The 12,281-nt window shown below is 48.2% G+C and overlaps 1 protein-coding gene across 1 annotated transcript; it reads right to left on the bottom strand.

Moving 5' to 3' along the window:
• Window positions 1–9: 9 nt before the first annotated feature.
• LOC102075675 (protein FAM13C) lies at window positions 10–12,208 on the bottom strand. Its single transcript, XM_025909782.1, has 13 exons — window positions 11,976–12,208; window positions 8,290–8,390; window positions 6,645–6,837; window positions 5,456–5,768; window positions 4,617–4,758; window positions 4,397–4,478; window positions 4,117–4,177; window positions 3,824–3,944; window positions 3,031–3,114; window positions 2,839–2,934; window positions 2,359–2,570; window positions 1,696–1,797; window positions 10–1,554 (listed from the first exon to the last, which is right to left on the bottom strand). The coding sequence occupies exons 2-13, from the start codon at window positions 8,332–8,334 to the stop codon at window positions 1,437–1,439; spliced, it is 1,569 nt and encodes a 522-aa protein (XP_025765567.1). The 5' UTR covers window positions 8,335–8,390; window positions 11,976–12,208; the 3' UTR covers window positions 10–1,436.
• Between the last annotated feature and the right edge of the window lie 73 nt (window positions 12,209–12,281).

Genomic DNA, 12,281 nt, shown 5'->3' with positions numbered 1-12,281 from the left:
TTGGAGTCGCGTTGGTAGCAAAAATATTTATTCAGTATTTGTCTGTATAGATGTTTTTCAACCAGGATTGCACAACACGGGACAGAGTTCATGATCACAGCAGAGTCTGTGTGTGTCAAACGTGGGCGTGCACTCAGTGTTCAGAGCGGGAGGTTCAACCTCAGCTGGCTTCAAGCTTCAAACGACAACATTAACACGATTCACCAGAGACGTCGGGGAAACACGGAACATCTCACGTTTCAGGAGAAGTGTTTGGAAAAGGCTGGATTCTGCTCCGTCTACTGACCTTGAATCCCGGGAACGCCGCCGACATGCTGAGAGTGTAACGTGCAAAACATCAGGAAGCTTTTCACTCGGTTGTTCTGACAGTTTTCTCGAACGCACACGGTGGGTTTTCTTCTGACATTAAAGAGCACAGCAGTTTTCAGCTACTGCATCGCCTGCACCGTGACAGACTCCACCCGTCGCTACAACAGCAACCTGAAACAAATTAAATGTCCTTTTTCAGCATAAAGTGCTCTGACATAAATACATCTGCACCGGCACGAGTCTGACGCCTGAACGCCCCGCTTCAGATAAAGTGACGCATATGCTTCATTTCCTCAGTCTCCACGGCAACACACACCAGATCTCAGAAACTGAAAGAACAAAATAAATCAATGAAATGAGAAGATTCAGAATGGCCGCGCCCCACCTGTGGTTAACTCTGTGAACTTAACCCGAACACGTTTTGGTAGCTTCAGTGCTCAAACTCATCAGAACAAACAGAAACACCTGAATGATTAAAGAAGTCGTGTTCAGCAGCGACTCCGGGTCTCCTGGTGGGGTCTACCTGTGAAGCCTCCACCTCTGGACGAACATCCAGTTTGTAGCTCTAACGTGTGATCAGGCGCGACCACACGCTGAAAGATTTACCGACGAGATTTTAACCTCCAGAGAGACGTCGTTTCCATTATTTGATTTCAACACATGTTGAATTCACTGAGCTCAGCACTAATATCAATAAAATCATTTATATATGAAATATTTCAGGTGGAATTTCTGCAAAACAACCATAAAGAAGAAGAACGCGGTCACTTTAAACAAACAGCTGATGTTTTGTTTCGTGACGCCGGATAAACTCCGCCCTCCTGGTTTGTGTCCAATGAGCACGTTTCAGGAGGTTTCTGCCGTCTTTCAGCGTCAAGCTGCTGTTTTTTGATCTTATTGCTTTTCTGAGTTTGTTTCACATCGTTAACAAACACAAACTTTGACATTTTTAGCTTCATTTGAACTTTTGACACGTCCTCCACTATCGTCACAGTAAAGTGCTTTGACTTGGACTCGAGCACATTCAGTTTATATGAAAAAGCTCAACGTGTGAGGAAACCGAAGTTTCACGAGTTTCCCTCCAGACTGGGAGAAGTGATGCTGGCTCTGTATAACTCAGGTTTTCCTCACATGGCGACTTCCTGTTTGCTGAGGAGGACTTCCAGCAGGCGCAGTTTGGCTTTCAGCTGTTTGTACTCCTGGTACTCCTCCTTCATCGGAGTTCGGTCCTCTTTTTGGCAGATTCTGTCCAACATGCACAAATGACAGGAAACACAGGAGCGAGTTAACGAGGTTACTGCCCGCACGCGTCGCTCCTATAATCACTGAATAAAACCAGCTGCTGCTGCGTTAAAAGCTCCTGTTGTTAATAAAGTTTGTGCTCACCTCCCGGTCTGTCGATAAAACTCGTCCTCGAACTCCTTCAGGACTTTCCGCCTCGCCTTCTTCTCGGCCCGGGTCTCCCGCAGACAGTCCAGCAGCTGAGACCTGGACCCAGGAACAGAAACTGAAAACTAGCCCCCGAGCGATTTACTGCACACGAAAGATGGACGCGGCTCCGTCGAGGTGTTTTATAGCCAATCACACTCCTCTGCTTCAGATCAGCTGAGCAGAGGCGTCGCCCCCTGCTGGTCATTAGACAGAGAGCAGGTTTAAGGCTTTTCAGAAGGAGCTGCATCCATCTTTGATTTACAGACTGTAGTAGTGTCCTGCTGCAGGCTGACTGTGAGGACTCGACCCTGAGCTCAGTCTGACAGGCACAGTTACACCTGCAGCATGTCGACATAAACATCGTCTCACACCAAGCTGCAGGACCTGCACAGATCAGCTGCAGGTGAGGATTCAGACGTGTTTATTGTGCGTTTGATTGTCACGTTTCATGAGCTGCTGAGTAGAAACTTCCTGTTAGCAGCCGTGGAACAGTTAAAGATCAGATGTGTTGGGACGCAATGAGACGTCCGTTTCTTTCAGCTTTCACCCGACGTGTCCGTGACACCGGCTCGGGTCACACACGGTTCAAAGCCTCGCCGCGCGTGACTTTTCACCCACCTGGAGGCTTCGTGCAGGTTCGCTGTGGTGAGAGCAGCTTGCTGGCGGACGGCTTTCACCTCGTCTAACGGCGACACGAAGGCCGAGTCGCTGTCCCAGTCGCTGTCCTCCTCGCCGGCTGCTGGTCGGGCCGATCTGCGAGGCGGCGGGACAGGAAGCTCATCGACGGCCATCGAACTCACGCAGTCTTCATCAGAACCATCCTCTTCCTCCTGAGACAGAAAGAGGCGCGTCCTTGTATTTTCACATCAAGCTTTAGTTTTTATGTAAAATCATCTCGACTACATAAACAACTCAAAGCTGCTATTTTCACGTCTCGTTGAGACAACAGTGAGTTTGTCCTGAAGGTGGCGCTACAGCAGGAGGACGATAAACTGTACGTTTCCGTTTTTCTCTCATGAAACTTTGTTTAGTTCACACGTATGAAAACGCTGCTGCTGATGTTCCTGCTAAAACACGACAGGTGTGTGCGTGTCTTACGATGGTGCTGATGGTGGGGCTGGCACACAGCAAGTGTTTGATCATCTGGTATCGGTCGTACAGAGGCTTCACCAGGTTCTTCTCCTGCTTCGTTCCCTGGGAGACAACAAAGTGTCAATAAGCTCCTCTCGTGGAGTTGGAGAATAAAAACATGGCGTTAGAAACGAGGGGCGTGTGTGGCGGAGGACTCACCGGCCGGCCGTGCAGACTCTCGAAGTACAGCAGACATTTCTGCAGAGTGATTTTCTCCAACACCATCTGAGCCTGAGTCATCTCCTGCACACACATCCACACACAGTCCAGAGATGGCACGCTACCACTTTTCTATGTCCGATATCATAAAATCGGATATCTGCTGATACCGATGTGAATCTGATATAGTTATAATCAATAACACTGTTTTTAATGTCTTGCTGCAGTTTCATACTCAAGTTTTAAAAAAAACCTAAACACTAAAGCTGTTCTGTTATACTTTTATGCAAAAAAACATACACTGCACCCAAAATATTTCACAGTTGAGCCATACTGATGTTTGTATTTAAACTTTAAGTATTTAAAGTAAAATTGAAAAAGTCATTTAAAATGGAATTTAATGCAGATTTCAAAAACTCTTTGGTTCTGAAAAAGAGAAATGCATTATCAGCAATAATGTTTATACTCAAAAACTTCAAAAATGGAACCTTTTATATCCTTTTGCACACTGCTGCGACGTGCTAAGGTCACTACCTGGGTTACGCCATGTCATGTTTTGTGAGGTACTTTTGCGATATTTAAAGGATCAGGTTACATTTTTATTTCTCCCCGATATCCGATCCAGTAATTTAGGTCAGGATGGGACCGATACTGATACTGTATATGGGATCGGTCCATCTCTAACACAGTCAAGTCTGTGCCCGTGATAACGAACATTCAAACTGAAACAAAATGAAAACTGATTCCTTTGATGAATCGAAGCGTTTGGTCACGCTCAGAGCCGAGCACAGACCTTCATGTTGTCAGGGAGACCCAGCGCCTGCCTCTTCTCTCTCAGCCGCCTGAACAGAGACTCCACCGTTTCCTCCAGAGCCGGTTTGTGCTCCGACGCCCCCTGCTGCCCTGCGCCGTACCTGCAGGATACAGGCAGCCATCACTGAAGCACCAAAGCCTGCAGTTCCTCTAGCATCCAGCAGAGGCAGCATGTTAAAACCTTCCAGCTCTGCTGGAGTAACTCTGTGCACAAACTAATCGAACAGTTACTGCTGAAACTGAGTCAGCACAGGGTTAGTGAAGTCGGGTTACCTGCAGACGTCTGCGTTTTCCTGCTCCTTCGACTCGAACACCGACTGCCTGAGTCTCAGCTCTGCAGAGGAAACACAATCACACGTTACCATGAACCAGTTCAGCAGTCAGTGAACTGAAACCAGAAACACGGGTCTTTACTGTCAGTTTGGTAGAAGTCTGATCGCAGCTCAGCTGATGAGCACATTTACTGTGACTTAATATGCTGCTGTCAAACACGTGTGGCTGCAGCATGCGCCCACAACAGACACTGAACCTGAGCTGAGCCTGCGACCGTCACCTTTGAGCTGCTTGCGAGCCTTGGCCAGTTCGCCCATCACTCGGATCATCTCCGGGTTCGAGTACTTGTCGTTGTGTGAAGGCTAAAACAGAAGACGACATCGGACAGTTTGAAACTCAACGACAAAAACCAAACGATGCAGTAAGGCGCATCGAACGATGACGTTTACGACTCTTTAACACTGTGCGGTGAGTCTGACAGCGCCCCCTCCTGGATTTACCTTGTAGTTCATCTCCTGCTCGAACTGGTCCTCAAACCTGCGGACCTTCTTCTTCAGGGTCTGGATGTGTCTGGTGAGGAAGGGCACGGACGAGGGACGCTCGCCCTCCGAGTCCTGCGTCCTGTCGCCCCAACCCCGACACCTGAACACAAACACAGAGCGCAGGAGCTCAGATTCAGCAGGCGGGCGTCATCAGGTACGAGCACGCCACCACCGCGCAGTGTCCAACATGGCCGCTGACAGGAAGCTCTAGATATATTTATCAAAGAGATTTGACATTTTTAAGATTAGCAGGACACACACGGGTTTGAGCCTGAACGCGGGAACCGTCACGTTATTCAACACCAGCGTGTCACAGACACAGACAGGAAGTAGCTGTCAGTGAAACAACAAAGACGGGAAGCAGAGAGACAAAACTGGGTCACAAACATTTCAGCCTCCAGCTTCAGGCAGTGGGTCACAAACCGAAGACGATGATGATGAAGGACAGGTTATATAAGCTGCACTAATGCAGGTCAAACACAAACCACTACACTGCACTCTCCCCACCAATCACATGATATCGAGGACAAAAAGGCTTCAAGCAGCCTGAAACTGGAAACCAGAGCAAAGAGTCCAGTTTGACCCAGACCCAGGAGCATGGGGGTCCAGATCCAAGGACCACCAGGGTCCAGGTCCAGGCTGTGCAGCACGCGTGGAAGCGGACATAAACAGACACAGACATCATTTAAAGGAAAACAAAGCAGAAAGTCCAGATGAACATCAGAGCAAACAGGACCCAGAACCAAGGAGAACCAGGTCCACACGGGCAGCGAGCGCCCCCCCAGAGCAGCACTCACAGGATGTACTGCTGGCTGCACGGTGGCGACGGGGCGGAGTCTGGGTCCGAGTTGAACCTCTGACACGGGCTGGAGCAGCGGGGGGAGGGCAAGGGGCTGGCGCCTCCCGCCAGCAGCTGGAGGAGAGCTCCACCTCCATCTGAGCCGTGTCCTCCTTCATCTCCGGGGCTGCTCCTCTGAGGAGAGTAGGGGGAGTGTTGAGGGCTCGCCGGCGGCACTACGTCGGGGGTCAGGGGCTGCTGGCCGGGGTGGATAGCAGTTAGCGGCGGGTGTCGCGGTGACTGTGGCGGTCTGGCCAGGAACGTCAGCAGCTCTGCAGACACACAAAACACAAACAGGTGAGCGCGCTTCCTCTCGGCAGTGCTAACCGTCAGTTTACAGTAATTATTCATCTCTAAATTGCTTTATATACCACATGTATATAAATATATATCACTGCATAGTAACACTGAGCACCTGTTTTACCTTCAGCCGTGTTTCAGTGAAGCTGAACTTATTCTGTAACTTCAAACAGCTGATACCGTCCTGCTGACACAATGCTACCCGTTTATACGTTTACAGCTGTTTTAGGCAAACGACAGGAAGTGAACAGGTTAGTTTTCGTGTTTAGAGAATCAGGACAGGAAGTTCAGAACATCAACACTCTGTCACTTCGATTCATCCAAAAACCAAAGAAGCTGAACAGAAGGAACACGCTCCTGCTCAGAAACTGAACCGCAGGTGTCACACTGACAGCGTGCTCCATCACTGCGTTTCTCCTCTATGCTGTCAACAGAAGGTCATCATCACTCCAACAAGAGTCCGAATGCCAAAGCTCGGTGGGAACCCTGCAGCTGCCGAAACATCAAAATGACTAAAATAACTGCAAACACTCTCATCACTGCTATGACCTTACAGGACCTCTGGACCCAACTGAGAACCACATACAGCAGAGGTGTCAAACATAAGGCCCAGGGCCCAGAACCAGCCCAGTAAAGACTCTAAACTGGCCCACTGGATGACTTTGGAAAATGTGAGGGAATGATGGATGTTTGTATTCCTGTAAGTTTTACAAGCTCCATTTTTCACTATTGACTGTAGAAATTAAGTTTTTGTAAATTCACAGAAGTTTGTTTGTAATAGCAGCAGCGCACGCACACACACACACACACACACACACACACACACACACACAGACAGGTGTGTGTACCTGGCGGGCTGTTCTCGTCTGCAGGGACGCCGTGACAGAGCGCCAGCGTCTTCACCTCCTTCCCTCCAAGCTCGGCCCGACCACGGGGGCTCTTCTGCTCCTTGTTGCCTAGAGGAGGGGGGCTCTCCTCGGGGGATGAACCCAGCGATGTCCCCCCCTCCACCTCCAGAGCCTGGAGCTTCTGCAGGGAACTCTGCAGGCAGAAGCAGAACATGCCAGACACACTGGTCCAGAGATTAACCAGGTTCCAGGCGCAGTGTGTGTGTGTGTGTGTGTGTGTGTGTGTGTGTGTGAGTGAGTGAGTGAGAGAGAGAGGTGAATGTAGGGCAGTGAGGCACTGTTACAATAAAAGACACCAGATATTAGCCAGATCTCTGAAACATCACATGTGGAAGCACAGAGCAGGGGTTAGTGTTCAGGAAATAGTCGGATCCCACAGTTTCAAAGCATAAGTCAATGAGCCTCCCTTCCAGGAATTAGACCAGCACCATCCAGAAAAACACGTCTCCCTCCAGCTCTTCCAGATATTAGTCATGTACAGACAAGTGCAAATACACACACTCTCCAGGAGTTAGCCAGTGTAAAGCAATCCAACAGCATGCAGAAATATTCACTCAGTCGATTCCCTCCCACTCCAGGAATTAGCCAGCTCCGGGTGGACAGCGCTCAGCAGTGAGAGACCTGCAGAACGGGTTTGAATCTTCATCCTCTGCCTCTGCACGTTCACTGATGATGATGATGTTGGTATCCTCCCTCCCTCACACCGTCTGCAGCTCTCCCTCTTCCTCCCTGGTTGGATTACTCATCCTCAGGCTCGTGAGGACAGGAGGGAGCAAGGATGCAGGAGGAGGAGGAGGGGGAGAGGGATGTCTGCCCTCTCTCTCCCCCCTGAAGAGGAGACGGGTGGGTGAGAGACATCCGAAGACAGGAGGAAGCCGCTCTCTCTCTGGTCATGAGGCTTCTCCCGCATCGGTGGGGGAGGGGCTTGCTGCTGACATCACCGTGTATGAGTACGTGTTTAATTCTCATTCATAAAAACAGGAGAGGAGGAAGAGGAGGAGCAGTTACGTGCTTCTCCTCACACATCCAGAGCTTAAACTCTGAACACGCAGTGACACGTCCCCACAGCGTTTCTATGGAAACACTGCATGTGGTATGAGTTTGACGTTTCAGGCGCTCACAACGCGACGGTTTACAGACTGTACATAAAAGACGGAGGCACGTCAGCCTCTTCCTGTATCATCCTGTATCCATGGAGACACCTGCCAGTCACAGAGGCCACGCCCCCAATAATACAAACTTTAAATGGGTGAGGCTGGTCGTACAGGTGTGATGTTTGTGTATCAGGGTGTAAGCGCTGACTCGCTGCTGCCTCTGCTGGCTGTCGGAAGAACTGCAGGCGTGGCGCTTCAGTGTGACCTAAGCCTTCTTATCCAGGTAACATCAGAGCATGTGAAGGTGCTTCACTTCTTTCTGGGTTACATCGCCATGGTAACCCAACCTGGGCCCAGCACCAGGAAGCAGGTTAAACGTGTCCCGGTTATCTCTGTCATCTGGATTCACGGATAAGAAGTCACATGAAAGGGGCGGAGCAGGAAACATCTAACCCATCAGAATGATCACATTATGACGGTCGTCCACCCACCTCCACCCAGATCTTCCTCAGAGTGAAGCTCTTTAAATTCACCATGTGTGACGTAGCGAAGCTGAGACCTGCAGGGGACCAATCAGAGCCCAGCAGCAGCCCTGCAAACACGCACGTGCGTTTTGAGGATGGCCACAACAAACAAAACACTACCTCCAGCCTGACTCCTCCACAATAAAAGCACCTCTTATGCAGACACAAATCTGCATTTTGCACAGAAAATAGTGTTTGTAATTTTAATGTGAGCCGAACTTCTCAGTTAAAGCTCCAACTTTAGTTGAAAACAGCTGCTCGTGTTTTTGATGTTTGCAGAGAAAACGTTGTCAGATTTTATGAAACTCAGCGCTGGTTAAATCCTCTCCTCAGCCCAGCACAGACCCAACTTTAAACACAGCTCGGTCTGCTCTGGCAGCGCTTTGGAGGACTCACCAGACTCCGTTTAAAAAAGATACGATTTGATCTAAACCTGATATGGACAGCCATCTTTCGCAGCCATCATGGAGACGTAACGTAACTCAGCTCTGTAGTTCGGCCGATAAATAAACCTGTCATTGAAACACCTTCAATTTAAAAAAAAACTTACTTGAGTTGGATTTTTGTCTGTGCACTGACATGTTTGATGCAGTTTTGTTAAATGTTAGCTGAACTTCACTGCGGTGTGTTTGCAGTAAAAATGTGCTCAGACTTTATTAAAGTAAAACTTACTATTTTCATGTTAATCGTTTAAACCCGGGATCATTTTCTCTGGTTTATAGACTCTGTGCACCTTAGCATGTGCTACTTGCGGTGGGGAAACTCCTGTATAGCGCTTCGTTTCCGGTGTTATATTCGCTCCTTGTTTACGGTCGGGTTTTCCAAAACAAGTCAACCAAATGGATGAATCAAGTGACGATTTACATTTCTCAAGATGTCTTGGGCAATTACCGAATATATCTGTAGATGATGTTCATCAAGCTGTCGATATTTTTCACCCGCGCCTCAGAGAAAAACAGAGAAAGGATTCAAATTCTATATTTCTCAGTATTTGTAAACAGCGGTCCCTCATTTATCGCGGGTGTTATGTTCTAAAAATAACCAGCGACAGGTGAAATCCGTGAAGTAGCCAACTTTATTTTTTACAATGATTATAGATGTTTTAAGGCTGTAAAACGCGTCACTACACACTTTATACACTTTTCTCAGACAGGCATGAACATTTTCACACTTTTCTCTCTTGTTTAAACACTCAAAGTTCAAACCTTTGTAGAAAAATAAGTCCAGTATTATAGAATGAAACCAAAGACCAAACCCTGTTTTCAGGTCCAGAACATGGAATAGAGCAGCTGCCAGAGAATTCAACATCAATGAATCATTAATGAATCAGAAGTCCAACTCTTTGTGCGATGGTTATTTTCAGAGTCACACTGCTTTTGCGATCGATGTAGCGATTCTGTACTGTACAGGAGAGAGGGCACGGAGGAGATCGACAGTGGTCTGCAGCCGATCAGGACGCGGAACACAATGCGCTGTAAAAAAAAAAAAAAGCATACAAAATTGCACTAAAAAAAATCCGCGAAACAGCGCAGCCGCGAAAGGTGAACCGCGTTATAGCGAGGGACTGCTGTAATTTTGAAGGTAAGTCACAACATACCCTTCGCAAATACTAATGTATAGAAATCCTTACCAGCAATGATTCTTTATTTTTGTGGCTTTTTTTCATGGTTTGTTGACATGCTGTGTAGGTGTCTGTGAAGGTTCTCAGTCATCCAGGTCATCGTAGTCAAAGGAGTTTGCAAAGAAAAGCATCTGGACTTCTTTAAGTTGCTTGAAGACGTTTCACCTCTCATCCGAGAAGCTTCTTCAGTTCTAAGGTCAAATGGCCGAGAGTCCCAGATTTAAAACCAGTGGGAGTATCCCCCCAAGGAGGGACAAAGGACCCCCTGGTGATCCTCTAATCACATGCGCCAAGGTGTGAAAGCGGGTGTGGGACCTAATCAGCCAGGGTTTCGGGTGAGCCCATTGTGAAACCTGGCCCCACCTTGTCATGTGAATTCCTGAGATCAGATGGCCCAGGATGTGAGTGGGCGTTAAGGCGTCTGGGGCGGGAACTCAAAACTGGATTATAGATGGCAGACAGTTGGTGTCGTAAACCACCACCTCTGTTCAAAGATGGTCGCTCACAGTGGACATAGATGGCCTCTTTCACTCCAAAACACAGACTGAACAACGTGGTGTATGCTGTACAGTGCAGCGAGGAATGCCCAGACCTCTACATCGGAGAGACCAAACAGCCACTTCACAAGCGTATGGCACAACATAGAAGAGCCACCTCCACGGGACAAGACTCAGCAGTCCATCTGCATCTTAAGGATAAAGGTCACTCTTTCGAGGATACCAATGTTCACATATTGGACCGAGAGGACAGATGGTTTGAAAGAGGAGTGAAAGAGGCCATCTATGTCCACTGTGAGCGACCATCTTTGAACAGAGGCGGTGGTTTACGACACCAACTGTCTGCCATCTATAATCCAGTTTTGAGTTCCCTCCCCAGACGCCTTAACGCCCACTCACATCCTGGGCCATCTGATCTCAGGAATTCACATGACAAGGTGGGGCCAGGTTTCACAATGGGCTCACCCGAAACCCTGGCTGATTAGGTCCCACACCCGCTTTCACACCTTGGCGCATGTGATTAGAGGATCACCAGGGGGTCCTTTGTCCCTCCTTGGGGGGATACTCCCACTGGTTTTAAATCTGGGACTCTCGGCCATTTGACCTTAGAACTGAAGAATCTTCTCGGATGAGAGGTGAAACGTCTTCAAGCAACTCAAAGAAGTCCAGATGCTTTTCTTTGCAAACTCCTTTGACAATGCTGTGTAGGTGTGTTCTTGGCTAGCTGATATCGACATAACGGGGGAAACCTTTGACTATTGTTCAGCTGTAGTTTGAATGCTGAGCCTGTTTAAATCATAAGAACTGTCACTATACAGAGATGTGCTTCTGAATGTGGACGATGTGTCTTCTGATTTTGTAGTGCAGTCCTGCTTGTGTTGAGTGATGTAAACAACCGATCGATCTACACGCTTCAAACGTCAAAACTGATCATTTGATTTTTTATGACACAGCAATGGTGAGTGTTCCCACCTTCTGCTCTTTGTAACTTAACGCGATCTTTCCATTTTCGTGTTTCGGACATTATTTTGGAGTCCACCTTCGCAGTAGTGATTGACCGCAAAATAAAGCTACCGGAAATGTACAACCCTACATCCGGTCTCAAAACAGGAACTTAGCATTTTCTCGTGCACAGGGTCTATTGACAGCCTGGTCCGAGTTTTGTAGCGGTTGGGGGAGAGCGCTCACCGGAGTCCGTCTAAACAAATGTGATTTTATCGAAACTCTTCAAAAGCATCCCATAAATTTACTTCTGCAAAATTTTGATAATTTCTTTCTAATAATTTTCACTGTTTCGTTAAATTCGGTAGACAAAGACACTTCGATTAAAGACCGAGCAGGTTGTTTGCTCGGTCCTCTTCTGGCGGATTAATTCAGTGAGTTTCTGTCAACACTATGTGCGTCATGTCAGCCCAACTTCTCAGAATCGCCTCTGAATGTAGAAAAACGATGTAAGTCACGCGGGTGATAATTTATAGTTTACATTAAAGTAAAACAAGCTTAAAACCCGAGTGTGAACATATCCACGAACCCACCTGAGCTGCTCTGAGAGATCAACCTGGACCTAAAACACCTGAGTCTGGAACCAGGGCCTCGGTCAGGCGGGGAGGGGGAATCACCGTGAGACAATCCGGGTCCACCTGCAGCTCTGCTCCGTGTGTGAACAGCTTGCAGAGCAGAACACCTGTTGTGCGTGTCACCTGCCCCCCTACATATGACAGAAGTAGCCCCACAGGTGACGTGTTTCAGCTTGTGACACAAGCGGGAACGAAACAGAGGAGACTAACATGGTCACTGGCGCGAGGAAGACACGCACGGTCGTGAAGCGTTCCCAATTATTT

The sequence above is a fragment of the Oreochromis niloticus genome, linkage group LG8 (genome assembly GCF_001858045.2).
Source record: "Oreochromis niloticus isolate F11D_XX linkage group LG8, O_niloticus_UMD_NMBU, whole genome shotgun sequence".
In the NCBI taxonomy this organism is placed as follows: Eukaryota; Metazoa; Chordata; class Actinopteri; order Cichliformes; family Cichlidae; genus Oreochromis; species Oreochromis niloticus.
Note: the sequence above shows the minus strand (reverse complement) of the source record. Positions and strands in the feature narration are given on the sequence as shown.